Below are 14,280 nucleotides of genomic sequence, written 5' to 3'. Positions count from 1 at the left end.
GGACGGGGCTGGCTCAGACTTAAGGGTGACCTTAAGTGGGTGGGATGAGAGGGCCAAGTGCCAGGTGGCTGGACACAAACCAGGCTCCCTGCCCCCTCTCCGTCTGGCCCAGGGGACAGTCCCAGTGTCCCTCCCCCGGCTGCGGGGGCTGCGCCGGGCACCTGACCTTGGCTGGTGGGACAGCAGGAGCTTCCCTGCCCACTCCCTTCTGGCGGAGGCCAGTGGGCCCCCCCCTCCCCCGCCCCCTTTGCTGACGCAGAAAGGGAAACTTTGTGTCTGTGCAGGGAGGCTCGGAGCTGTCCCTCCCTCCGCGGGGCGGGTGGTGGTGGGAACCAGCACCGAGGGACCAACATCCACACACAGACACCGCTCTCGGAGACTGCACGGGAGGGGCCTCCACGGCCCACAAGGAAACACGACACACGACACACGACAACAAAACCACGGTGGTAGAAGCCATTCCAACTCTGCAGTGCCGCTGCAGGACTGCGCAGAACTGTTATGCAGTTTTACATACAAGGTTCTCCCAGGAACTGTTAGATCTCTCTGGAGCTAGATTTATACCTCGGTCCTTGGCTCCGCGCGAGAAAGAATTCACGCCGAAGCCTGGTTCGTGATCGAAGTGAGTTTTATGAAAGTTAGAAGAAGTTTCAGGTTTACACGGCACCCAAGGGGCTCCTCCAGGACATGCGGCCTAGCTGGAAGCGGCTCTGGGTCCCGCAAAGCGTGTCCCAAAGCCCTGCCAAAGCCCTCTGCGCCTAAGTTCTCTCTCTTCCCGTCTAGGTTCTCTCCCTCCCCCTCCCCTCCGGGCTTCTGCTTTTTCAAGGATTCCACAGGGAGGCGTGGTGGAAGACCCCTGGTCGACCCCATTGGCTGAATTGAATTTACCTGGCTAGGTGATCCAATTCAAGTTCACGCCCACCCCTGCCTACGGGCGGGAACCCTGAACATGTGCGGTGCGCCTCTCCTTTGTTTCCCTAGCTTGACCCTCTGGGCACGCGTTAATGGACATCCCCCAGTCCTATGCTGGCCTACCTAACAGAACCTGGTTGCTAGGGGTTACCCATTGGTCAGCAGTTCGAAACCACCAGCCGCTCGGTGGCAGAAAAAACAGGACTTTCTATTCCCATCGTCACAGTCTCGGAAACACGCAGGGACAGTTCCACCCTGTCCTACAGGGTCTCTATGCGTCAGCTGGTTTGTTTGTAGTGAGATGCCCGCCTCTGTTTTTCTCCCCAGGGAACCCCACGTGGGTTGCCAGCGCTGATGTTGAAGTTAGCAGGAGAGTGCTTCACCGTTGCATGACCAGGCCTTTCCACCCGGACACTGACCGGTGGAAACACATACACCCTGTACAGAAACACACAAGAGGACTGCTCTTTAAAGAGCCGAGAGCCTCAGCTTTCTGCCTTGCAGCGGCTGGTGGTTTGGAACTCCTGACCTTGCGGTTGGCTGCCCAATGCATAACCCACTATACCACCAGGGCTCCTTGAGGTTACAGCCAAACCCCACCCTCACCCCAAAAGAACCCTGCCATGGAGTTGCTGCCGACTTATTGAGACCCTGTAGGGCAGTGTCCGGCTGGCCCTGTGGGCTTCTGAAGCTGTAAATCATTTACAGCCTGGTCTGTCTGCCCAGGAGCTGCTGCTGATTTTGAACTGGGAACCTTGAGGTTCACAGCCAATACGTGGCCCACTGTGCTAAATGTAAGAGGCCAAGGCATCCGGCTTCCTGGAGCCCAAGCCCCCTCTTGAACGAGAACGAGTTACTCAACTCGCGTGAGAAGTTCGCAGAGAGTTGAGAACGCCGAGTTGTGAACTACGGGGTCGGGTACCGCGTGCATGAGGGGCTGTCCAGGTGGTGAGTGCCTAGCGCGCACACACAGAGCCGGTGGGAGCAGGGAGCCTGTGAGGGGACACCTATGGGAAGGGTGTTCCAGTGCAAAGGTGCAGGTCCAAAGGTCCTGCAGGTGCAGAGGTCCCCAGGTCAGACTGCCCTTACTGCCTTCCGGAAGCCCTGGAGCTGGGCACACTAGATGGGACAGGGCCTGGTGGGAACCGAGCTCACCAAGGCACCAACACCCCCTACCTGTCCACACCCTGACCCTGAAGGGCCCGCCTGTTCAGGTGTGTGGGTGTTAGGTGAACATACCTCAGTAAGTGTGGCGGTGTGTATGTCTGTGTTATCGGGTACCCATGTGTGTGTGTGAGTGTTTATCCGTGTGTATGTGTGGCTGAGTGTGTAAATGTGTGCATCCCTGTGTGTTATGATTCTTTGTGTGTCGTGCATGTCTGTGGGTGTGTCTATGTATGTGTGTGCGCATAGAGTTGGGACTGGCATTGTGCTTGAGGGTAGAGGTTTGTGTGTGCTTACAACACATTATCCCTGCTTCCCTCTCCCTCTTCCAGCAAGTGCCCCGGTTGGGCTGGCCATGGTGGGCATGGCCCCTGCCTTTCTCCCCTCTGATACTTACTCCCCTCCTATGACTCCCCAGGCCTGAACAAGACATCCTCCTTCTCCTGTGAAGCCCATAACGCCAAGGGTGTCACCACATCCCGGACAGCCACCATCACAGGTAACGGAAGACAGGCCGAGGGGTGCGGCTGGGAGACCAATAGCCAGAGAGCAGGGGGAGCTGGACTGGGGGCAGAAGGCAAGTAGGGGGCTCTGGGATAAGCACCCCTCTCCAGTCAGTCTCTTTCCTCGCCTGCCCACAGTGCTCCCCCAGAGGCCCAGAGACCTCCACCTGGTCTCCAGCTGGTCCACGGAGCTGGAGGTGGCCTGGACTCCAGGCCTGAGCGGCATCTACCCCCTGACCCACTGCACTGTGCAGGTAAGACTTCAGGCTTTGCACCCCTCACCTTAAGCCTCCTCCCACCTGTACCGACCCCTGGGAAACTGACCCTCCTTTGCTGAGAGGCAATAGAGCCTGGGGTCCGTCCAGCCTCCACTACGGGCTGGCTGTGTGAGTTTGGGCAGGTGACTTGCCTCTCTGGGCCTCATTTCACTCATCCCTAAGAGCCTCCAATGACCGGATGCAAGCAACGGACTTAAAAGAGTATCTGCGCTCCATCCACGTGGTGGCTGTTGTGGCCAGGTGCCGTGGAGTGGACACGGACTCACAGCCACCCTAAGCACAACAGAAGGAAACACTGCCCAGTCCTGTGCCAGCCCCATAACTGTTCTTATCATTGGAGCCCATGGTTACAGCCGCTGTGCCCATCCATCTTGTGGGGGGGTCTTCCTTTCCTCGCTGCCCCTCTACTGTACCAAGCATCAGGTCCTTCTACGGGGACTGGTCTCTCCTGACAGCTTTGTCCAAAGTCTGTCAGGCGGAGTGTCTCCATCTGGCCTCTAAAGAGCCCTCTGGCCGTACCTCTTCCAAGACAGATGTATTTGTGCTTTCGGCAAGCACGGGGAGTGCTCCGTCTTCTTAGACAGCTCCGCCGTTCAAATGCATCGGTTCTTCTTTGGTCTCCCTGGTCCAGTGTCCGGCGTTTGCCTCCCAGGCATGTGAAAGTTGAGACTTTGTATCGTTTTCAGTCTGAGCAATAGAGAGCGGTACAAAGGTCTGTGGTTCGATGCCACCAGCGGCTCCACAGACGGAGACGAGGCAGGTGGCTCAGACAGGTGGCTCATCTGGCTGCAGAGGTGCGCAGCCTTGGAAGTAGGGTCGCGCTATGAGTTCGACTCACCTCAATGGCAGTAGGTTCAATTTGGCTTTTTTTTTTTTTTCAACGTATGCTGGCTTTATTTGTTTTTAATTTTTATGTATTTGTGTATTGTTAAAAGGGGCTCTTACAACACTTATTACAACAAAAACATATTGTTGAGAACGAGGGGGGTCAGAGCAGAGACCCGAAGCCCATCTGTAGACAGTGGGACATCCTCTCACAGAAGGGCCACAGGGAAGGGGTGAGTCAACCAGGGTGCAGTAAAGCATCAGTGGAACACACGATATTCCTCTGGTTCCTTGAAGCTTCCTCACCACCACCACCCACCATGACCCCAGTGCTGCTTCTCGCTCTGGCCTGGACCAGCGCACAGCACAGGTACAGATAAGAGATGGGAGCTCACGGCACAGGGAATCCAGGAACAGGCATGGAAATAGTGATACCAGAAGGGGAGAGGGGAAAGGGGGAAGTGATCGCAATGATCAACACATAATCAGTCTGGCTTTTGAATATAGACGAGGGGGCTTCAAGAAGTGCAAGGGGGAAGTGGAGTGGAAAACTCATGGGAACTTTTCCGTGAGCTCTTTGAAGCCCCCTCAGGTGTATTTCTCCATCAGATAGTCCTAAAAGCTCATCCAGCAGATGAGATTTCTTTTTCACGGGATTGCTCGAAGGTGTGAGTCTCCTCCTCCGGTGCAGCCACGTTCTCCCGAGCAGCATTCCCGGGGCTCTAAGTTCCCTGGCCCCTTTACCTCTCCATCTTTGCTGCAAAGGTTGGTCTTGGGGTCGCCTCTCTGAGCCCCCATGTTATTGGGGGCTCTTACAGCTCTTATCACAATCCATACATCCATTGTATTAAGCACATTTGTACATGTGTTGCCATCATCGTTTTCAAAGCATTTTCTGTCTGCTTGAGCCCTTGGTATCAGCTCCTCTTTTTTTCCCTCCCTCCCAACCTTCCCATCCTCGTGGACCTGTGATAAACTATGTATCATCGTTATTATTTTCATGTCTTACACTGTCTGCTGTCTCCCTTCACCCACGTCTGTTATTTGTCCCCCTGGGGGAAGGGTGTTAAATTGTAGTCGGTTCCCTATTTCTCCCCCTTCTCCCCCCACCCACCTCCCCCGTACCTTCATGGTATGGCTACTCCCATTATTGGTCCTGAGGGGTTTATCTGTCCTGGATTCCCTGTGTCGAGACCGCCTATCTGTACCAGTGTACCTGCTCCGGTCTAGCCAGATTGTTAAGTGAGAACTGGGGTCATGGTAGTAGGGGAGAGGGGAGCATTAAATAACGACTAGAGGAATGTTGTGTGTTCCGTCGGTGCTGTGCTGCACCCTGTCTAACTCGTTCTTTTCTTGTGACCCTTCTGCAAGGGAATGAATGTCCAATTGTCTCCAGATGGGCTTTAGGTCTCCACTCCAACCCCCCTCGTCTGCATCGGTATCTATTTGCCTGGAGTCTTCGGATGCCTCTCAAGGTTCGCTTCCTAATGGAATGCCATGCTCGTGGGCAATATCGAGGTCTCTGACCTTAGTAACCCTGCAGGTGGTGTGCCTACCTGCTATTTCAAAGGGGGAAAGGTTAAAGGTTAAAGACTCAGGATAATAGGATCGACCTTGCCGGGTTACCCTCTAGTCTCACCTGGACCAGAAAGTCTGGCCTCGATCAGAGGGTTTGAAGGCTGTGCTGAGTTTTCCCACTGGTTCTACCGAGGTCCATCTCCCGTGGCCCTGATCAGAATGGTTGGTAGTGACAGAGCCGGCCACCATCTAGTTCTTCTGGTCTCAGGGTAGATGAGGCCCCGGCATTAGTTACCTGGGAGACCAAGAGACGGCGCCAAGGGGGCCCTGCCGACAGCAGGGCCCTGTTTTGTCTGCGCCTTCACTGGGTCCCCAGGGCCAATTGCTTCTTTGAGAATAAGTCCAACCCCCTATTCTCCCTTGCACCTTCCCCATCCCAACCTAACCCCACTCCTCCGTCCCCCTCCCTCTGTCTTTACCTACCCCATCCAAGTCCTGACCCCTCTACATCATCCCTCTCTGAGGGTGGGTCTGTCTCTCCCCCCAGATTGTCAGTCACCCAGCGGCCTCTGTAGCACCCATCACAGGCCAAACATGAAGTAGCCATGTTTGGTGTAAGAATACCAGACACGTCAGGTGTGCCGGCCCAGGCCTCTACCTTGGGGCCATTGCTTCTACTCCCGTTGGGAAAACCAAACGGGCCATGAGTCACAAGTTAGTACACCCAAGGCCCAGTTCTGTACTGGGGTTCTGTGCGCTTCCAGAGTTGGGGATGAGGCTGGGAGTGGTGTGGGTGGGGACGCAGCCCCGGATAGGAGATGGGGGTAATTAATGAGGTGCCGTTTTTTATTGAGTGTTAATTGCATGTGCTGGGCCTTGGCAGCACTGTCAGGTTAAAAATGAGGTCTGTGGTCTAAACCCACCCATGAGCTGTCTGCTCCCGGACAGACGTAGAGCCCCCAAACCCTCTCTGGGGCTGATTTGAGTCAGTGGGTTGTGGGTTCGGGGTTTCGGCCCAGCCTTGGCATTACGTTACGGCGTCACAGGCACCAACCACCGGGAGTGTTTTCAAGGTAGGATCTACTGATGGGCCCCTTTTCAGATATAGAAACCGAGGCTCAGGGTCGAAGTCCAGGAGTGGCAGAGGTCAGGTTCGAACCCTTCTCCCACCCAACCCCCACGATGCTCGCAACCACCTTAGAAGCCAGGGAGGGCTCGTGCTCGGTTAAGCTGGAGCCCTCTGTCCCCCCCAGGCCCTGGACGCAGCCTCGTCCATTCCGGGCAGCACCAGCTGGTAGTCTCCCCGCTCTCAGGGTGAGGAATGAGGCTCAGAGAGGGAAAGTGACTAGGAGTCAAGGGCAGAGGTCAAGCCCCATGTGAGAGACCTCAAATGCCAAGGTCAGGCATCAGGCCCTCCCACCCATAAGCAACCAGGGTCTGCAGGAAAACAGAAGTGGGTCTTCCTTCTGCGGGTCTCACTTCCTGCTGTGCACAGGCCGGGGGCCTGCAAGGTTCGGGCGGGAGGGGCACAGACTCTCAGGAAAAGAGAAGTAAGGGTGGGCTGGGGGAGGATGGCTGAATGCACCCACCTCCCCTCTGCCCCACTCAAGCTTCCCCTTTCCTTCTGTCCCTGTGTGTCAGAGAGCAGGGCCCGAGACAGCCTCAGCCCACTCTTCCTCCCGCTACCTCCGTGGTCCCGTGGGGTGATGTCTTCCCTCTCAGAGCTGTGGGGCCTTCACTGAGCCTGGGTTTCCTCCATCTGTCTGAGGGGGTGCAAACAGAAATCGACCCCAGAGCGCGGTGGTGAGAGGTGAATGAGTAAATCCAGAAATCTGTTCGCGATCGGCCTTGGCGTGGTGTTGGCACTCAAGAAGGGCCAGCTGTGATTGGGTAGCGTCTGTTGCTTCATGGAAGGAACCCCGAATGCTGGCTAAGCATTCAACCGCTAACTTCAAGGTTGGTGGTTCAAAACCATCAACTGCTGGGCGGTAGAAAGATGAGGCTATACATAAAGATGTGTAGCCTCAGAAACCCTGTCTAGGGGGGCTCATGGCACAGAAACGCTCAATGGCTGTGGGAATTGCTAAGTAGGATGTTGTTTTTTTCACTGCTGATAAGATTCGACATTTTATTTTTGTTAAAGCCTCCCCCCTCCAAAAAAAACCTCCCCAGACATATACCTCTAAGTATTTGTTCGTTATGCATTTAAAATTAAACCCACCATAATGGGTTTTTTTGATGGAGGGGACTTCAAAACACATTGTCATCATTGACTTTATGTAAACGTTTTTCTTCATGCTTCAGATGTTATTTTTTAGGTTGGCTCCTTTCAGAGGTGAATCGTTGGCATAAGCGTATGGAAGAATGAATGAACGTACAGACAATAAATAAATACAGGTTAAAAGGAGCCCTGGTGGCAGAGCGGTTATGCGTTGGGCTGCTCACTGCAAGGGGAGCAGTTCAAAACCACCAGCAGCCCCTCGGGAGAAAAGCAGGGCTGTCTACTGCAGAAAGCATCACAGTCTCAGAAACTCACAAGGGCAGTTCTACGCTGCCCTATAGGGTCGCTCTGAGTCAGCATCGCCCCGATGGCAGTGAGAGAAAGGTTTTTTAACAAAAGAACCTCCGCTGTTCACATGCTGGTGGGCAAAATAGCTTGCCTGCTTTGTGCCATGAAGCATCAAGCCCTGCCTAGTAGAGACTCTTGGATCCCCGTTAGAGATAGAAACGAAGATCCAGAGATGCTAAGCTACTCACCTTAGGTCACACAGCAAATGAGTGGCCAAGCCAGAACTCAAGGGATCTGCTTGCAGAGCCCACACCCTTACACAGTGAACTCCTCCCCAACACACTGTGTGGCAGTGAGCGTGGGGTCTCCCAGGTATGTGGTGCTGAGGTTGGGGTCTCTCAGGTGAAGGTTAGGCCCCGGGCAGCAACACCCTGCAGTTGTGTGGCTGTAAGTTGTGTGACCAGGATGGCTTTGGCTCCATGCAGCAAGGCTGTGTCCCCAGCCACGGGCCCCTCCATCCTGAAAGTGTCATTTCTGGAACCCAAGACCATGTGTGAGCCTGTGCCCCTGAGTTTGAGACTTGCTGGCAGGCACACACACACACACACACACACACACACACACAGAATGGCAAATACTTAGTATACACACTCTTCCTAGCACATGTGTTAAGCCACCCCTGTGGAGGGAGCCGCTGCTGTTATCCCATTTTACAGATGAGGAAACAAAGGCACAGAAGTAGACAGAACGTGGGCCGAGGCTGGATAGGAACTCAGACTCCAGAATCCATTCTCAAGCACTAACCTAGTGCTGCTGGGCACCTCTCTGGGCAGAAACAAAAGCCAAACGACACTGGCCCTGCATCGGTTTGCAATCAACCCTCTATCGGGTTTCAGAAGAGTCCTGTTGGCACAGTGGTTACGTGTTGGGCTGCTAACCACAAAGTCAATGGTTCAAAACCACCATCTAGCTGCTCTTCAAGAGAAAGACAGGGTTTTCTACTTCTGTGAAGAGTTATAGTCTTGGAAACCCATAGGGTCAGTTCTCCCCTGTCCTATAGGGGCACTAAGAGTCAGCATCGATGGCAGTGAGTGTGTGTGTGTGTGTGTGTGTGTGTGTGTGTGTGTATTGGTACAGGGTTTCTGAGATTATAACTCTTCACAGGAGCAAACAGCCTCATCTTTCTCCCTCAGAGTGGCTGGGGGCGTTGAACTGCCAACCTTGCGCAGTTCTCTACTTAACCCACCGTGCCACCTGGGCCCTGCCTCTGGACAGATTAGCCTCACCGCTCTTGTTAGTGATGTGTTCGTCCAACTGGATGTGCTCGCCCACAGCTGGAGGGGAACCCTAGTGGTGTAGTAGGTCAGGAGTTGGGCTTTCACCTCAAGGTCAGCAGTTCGAATCTAGCAACCACTTTTTGGGAGAAAGATGAGGCTGTCTGTTTCTATCAAGACTCACAGCCTCAGAAATCCCCAGGGGCCACTCTACTCTGTCCTACAGGGTGACTATGAGTGGCGTCCAGCTCTAGGGCAGCGAGCAGGTAACCATCTGTAGGGCAAAGGCTTTGGAGACAGAATGGGGCTCAGGGCTCAGTTTCCTCGGGGATGGCCTGATGGTGTCGTTGGACCCGTGACTCCAGCTCCCCATGCCTCAGTGTTCCCTCCTGTATAATGGGGCTAATCACAGGACCCCCACTGCGCAGGGTTGCTATGGGGGGGTCAACAGTGTTCCCCCTCATAAGGTGCTGAGGGCTCTGCTTCTCACACGTGTACACCCGCAAGCACAGTGGCTAAAGCCCCCACCCCGAAGCCAAAAGGTTGGAGGTCAAACCCACCAGCAGTCGGCTTGGAGCCCCTGGTGGCGCTGTGGGTTGGGCACCGGGCGGCTGACGGAAGGTGGGGCTGCCCACTCCGGGGAAGATTTAGCATCTCAGACGTGCTCAGGAGCAGCGGGCTTCCTCCGGGTCTGTCAGGATTCACACAGCCTTGGAGACGGCTCACAGTGTTGCTTTGGGTGGAATTCCACGTGATGGCAATGGGACCGGTTGTTTTCCATTCTTATTATCCACGAGTTAGGCTGTTCCCGGCGGGGGAAAGATGTGGCTGTCTGCTGCCGTGGAGCGCGACAGTCTCAGACACCCCCGAGGGCAGTCTGACCCTGTCCTAGAGGGTTGCTATGAGCCGGAACAGAGTGGGTGACAGTGAGAGTTTCTCTCTTGTTAGTCTTCTTGCTCACCTGAGTAACCAGCCTCCCTCCACAGCGGTGGTTCTCAACCTTCCTAATGTTACCATGACCCTTTCATACAGTTCCTCCTGTTGGGGTGACCCCCAATCATAAAATTATTTTCGTTGCTACTTCATCACTGTCATGTTGCTACTGTGATGAATCGTGGAAATGTCTGATAGGCAGGATGTATTTTCATTGCTACAAATTGAACCTCATTAAAGCATCGTGATGAGTCACGAAAACAATATGTCATTATCTATTGTGAAATATTCATGTCTAATGACAGATCAATGAAATGTCTTGAGGCATGGTGTAACATGGGTAACAGTCTTCACGCTGGGTACTCCTATGTGGGCGTATCTGCATGTGGGCGGACCCGCCTGGCGACGGATAGAGGAGAGGTGTCTCGGTTCCTAAGACCATCGGAAATACGTGTTTTCTGATGTTCTTAGGTAACCAGGTTGAGAAGCACTGCTCTAAGGCAAGATACAGAACCGGCCAGCCCAGACGGCCTTAGACATCGCTTTTGCCCAGGATTGGATATTGGATGCAGGGGACCCTGCCCTGTGTATTTCATCTCTAATCGTCACAGTCTACCCACCCCACACCATGCCAGCCACCACCTGTGTCGCGCGCAGCCCCTTTCACCTGTAGGCTGCCCGTCTCTGTCCCCATCACCCAGTTGTTGCTCAGCTCTGCTCCCATTTTCCAGATGAGGAAAACTGAGGCTCGGAGAGGGCTTACACCTTAACAGGAGAGGCATGTGCAAGTGGCGACGAGGCCACGTTTGTGCCGCTGGGTGGTTTTCTTGCTCTGCAAACCGTGGGCCTTTGTCGCCCCGTTAAGAGTTAGGACACGCACACCCCAGCCCCTTTGCACAGTTTCAGAGTCGCGCCACACGGACGCCGTCATCCAGAGTGGTGTGGCTGCCTCCTCGTGGCCACGCTGTGCTCATGCCCGTCCCCCCGTGCCCCCCGCCCCCAGGCTGTGCTTTCAGACGATGGCGTGGGCATCCGGCTGGGAGAACCAGACCCCCCCGAGGAGCCCCTCACCTTGCAAGCCTCTGTGCCCCCACACCGCCTCCGCCTGGGCAGCCTCCGTCCGAATGCCCCGTATCACATCCGGGCAGCTTGTACCAGCAGCCAGGGCCCCTCTCCCTGGACCCACTGGCTCCCTGTGCAGACCCTCGAGGGAGGTAAGAAGGGGTAGGGGGGCTTGGCCTGCTACTCTGCTGGACTCTGGATCCAACCCCAGCACCCTTTCTCACCCCAGGGCCTCAGTCTCCTACCTGCCCAGTCCCCGAACCCATAGCCCTGCCCCCTGGCCTCTGCCCAGCCTCTACCCTGGGCCTCAATTCCTGGAAGGCCTGCATATGTTTCCCCTGCTCTCCCTACTTCCTGGCACCCTGGAAGCCGGCCAGGAAGAGGTGGGGTCCTAGCTTCTCCTGCCTTCTCCTCCAGTGCCCCTGGGCCCGCCAGAGAACGTGAGCGCCGTGTTGAACGGGAGCCAGGCCCTCGTGCGTTGGCAGAAACCAAGGGAGCCTCTGCAGGGCACCCTGTTAGGGTACCGGCTAGCCTATCGAGGCCAGGACACCCCTGAGGTGGGTGCTGCCAACAGCGCTGGAGGGCAGCTGGCGGAGGTGTGAGGTGGGGGGGAGACCTTGGCCGGAATGGTTGCACAGGTTGGATAGTCCACGGTCACACAAATGCCCGAGGGAGCCTGATCTGAGGAAAGCCACAATCCCGTGCTGGGAGAGCGGTCAGCGAGCGGCGGCTGAGGAGCCATTGAAACAACTCCCCCACGGTCGACTGTGGCATGAATTCCATTTGGAATTCATACACAGTGGAATTTTCCCACGATCTTTTTGGAAACCTCTCCTATTTGGAAAGGAGGCCTCGTGGCTCAGTCGTTAAGCGCTCGGCCACTAATGGAAACCTGTGGCGGCTTCTCGAAAAGGCTGCCGGTTCAAGTCCACCAGAAGGCACCCAGGAAGAAAGGCCTGGCTACATGCTATGGAACCATCCGCCATTGAAAACCCAACGGAACAGCTTACACGGACTGTAGTATTAAATTAAAAAATAATGGCGCTGGGGGGGTGAAGGGCCAGCCCCCACCCGCTGCTACTCCTACGAGTTCTGTAATACTACTTCAGGGTTCGGTAATGCACAATTGTACGGTTGAGATATATAAGCATTCTATTAAAGTCATCAAGAGCATGAGAGATATTGCAATAATACAGTCAGACACATTACATGATACCATCGCTCACCTCAGCCCAGCTTGGTGGTCCACGTGGAGAGAGGGGGAAGGGAAAGAGGGGAAGGGAACAAGGGAGAGGGGAGTGACCAGGGAGTGAGCAGCAAGGAGCTCAGAGTCAGAGAGAGATCTATATTGCTGGCTCACACCTATATACCTTTTGGGGGCAAGCCAGCCCACTAATTGCAGGTAGAAACACGTCACAGGAAGGGGCTGCACTATAGGTTACACAGTAATGAGGGGATGGTCTAGGGGGTGGTCTCTGGGTTTCTATAGGAACCCTTATCAGTAGGGTGCAAACCCCTCCTACAGGAACCAAGCTAATGGCCCCAAGCTTCAGAGAGTAGTCCATTGTCTCCAGAAGCAGGGAGCAGGCCCACCCCTGTGGTGGGATGAGACAGCAGTCTGGCAGCAAGTATCTGACTTCCCCCCACAAGTCCCCCTTTTGTTTTATATATAAAATTCACAAGAGCCACAGTGGCTACATGGTTATTTTCTATACATTGAAAACTGCCAAGGCAAAACTTCATGATCCAATTAATATAGCCAAAAATTCAGGCTTATAGAAAATATTTTGAATCCAGGCACTGGGGGTAAAGTTCCCTAATGCCCATCGGCTATTGGAGGAGGGTATTGAGATTGGATACCGCAGTGGGGAGAAGAAATAAAGCCAAATAGGAACGTTTGCCTCTATAGTTAAAGCTGTTGGCCACACAGCAACCAGCTATGTGGTTGTAAGAGACAACCTCAGAAATAGCACCATTTGGGAGGGTAAAGTAAGGAGCAATGTCACGAGAATGTGATTGGGACTCACCTACAGCTCACAAGGGCGGAGGTCCCCCTCCACCACTAGAAACCTAGCCTCCCAGGCTCCTCTGCGAGAAAATGAAGGATTCATCCTTAAACACTCTCTTCCCGTTCTCTGCTCCTCACGGTGTTTGCCTTATGCGCAAACTTCAAAAGTGCCATAGAGGCTGTATGATTCTCCTTCATACGCCTTAGCTTTCTATAGAAGCAACACATGATAGCCAGGACAAAAATTGTGATTATGAGCAGCACTGATAGGCTGGAACCCAGGCTATGAGAAATACTTTGAACCCAAGCATGAGGATCTAATCCTTCCATGCCATCCACCAATTGCTTAATTATATAAGAGCCAGTAAATGCCTCAAGCTTGTCTTTGAATGTATAGAAAATATCCGTTTTAAGCTGATCAACATCTAATGAAATGTTTCCCTTAAACCCTTGCAAATGTTTTCTGATCATATCCCAATCATGCAATGTTACATTATATAGGTAAGGAGTTACACAGAAATCAGTTACATTTCAATCACATTACAGCATTAATTAACAAGTTTAAAATCTTGATCTTTCAGCAAAGCAGCAGTCTGTAGTAATAGTCCAATCATTATTTTATAAAATGTCCAAAATCTTGATCTTTCAGCAAAGCAACAATCTGTAGTAATAGTCCAGTCACTATTGTATAAAATGTTCAGTTATGATAGAGTCCCAGAGTGTCCCTTAGACGGCATCCGCAATGGAAGCAATCTCTCTGTGGTCAGCGTCGCCATTCTCAGGAATCTGCGAGGTCTTCTTGACGTTTTGGGTGACTTCAGTAACAGGACAGGGTCACGTCACAGCATGGGCGTCCCTCCTTTCTTCTGGGCCTTGCTGGCTGAAGAGAAATTCACCAACTCCTTTACCTGTGAAAACATAAGCAAATAGCCCCTCTCTTTGGGGCGTCATTAACCTGCAAAAGGAATTATGGTTAAGATTGGGTGGCTCCTTCATCTCTTCTTTGTCCATTTTTCTCCAAACGTGGTTGCGTCCTTCTAGAGGGAGTCCATCAGCTTTATTCTGCAAAAATATAAATGTATCGCCCTTTCTCCAGGCGAATGGACCTGGATCCCAAACGCGATTTCCATCTTCTTGGGACTTCTTAGGATCAGCTTTCTCTGTAGAACTGAAAATGTGTTTAATTGCCCTAATTTTGTTACAAGTTTTTAATGAGGAGAGAATTTTTTTGGTTAAATTGATCAAATGAAATTCATCACACACGAGATTCCTCTTCTCCCCCTTCTGTTTTAAC

General features: G+C 53.4%; 1 protein-coding gene across 1 annotated transcript in view; it reads left to right on the top strand.

Annotated features, from left to right (window-relative positions):
- AXL (AXL receptor tyrosine kinase) overlaps nt 1-14,280 on the top strand; it is a 51,610-nt gene that overhangs the window by 5,693 nt on the left and 31,637 nt on the right. Inside the window, exons 5-8 of the mRNA XM_013006585.2 lie at nt 2,495-2,575; nt 2,718-2,833; nt 10,920-11,130; nt 11,396-11,535. Coding sequence (XP_012862039.1) covers nt 2,495-2,575; nt 2,718-2,833; nt 10,920-11,130; nt 11,396-11,535 — 548 coding nt within the window. The remainder of the gene's footprint in view (nt 1-2,494; nt 2,576-2,717; nt 2,834-10,919; nt 11,131-11,395; nt 11,536-14,280) is intronic.

The sequence above is a fragment of the Echinops telfairi genome, unplaced genomic scaffold (genome assembly GCF_000313985.2).
Source record: "Echinops telfairi isolate 266 unplaced genomic scaffold, ASM31398v2 ScPeMD7_655;HRSCAF=1070, whole genome shotgun sequence".
In the NCBI taxonomy this organism is placed as follows: domain Eukaryota; kingdom Metazoa; phylum Chordata; class Mammalia; order Afrosoricida; family Tenrecidae; genus Echinops; species Echinops telfairi.
This window is presented reverse-complemented; position numbering and strand designations above follow the sequence as displayed.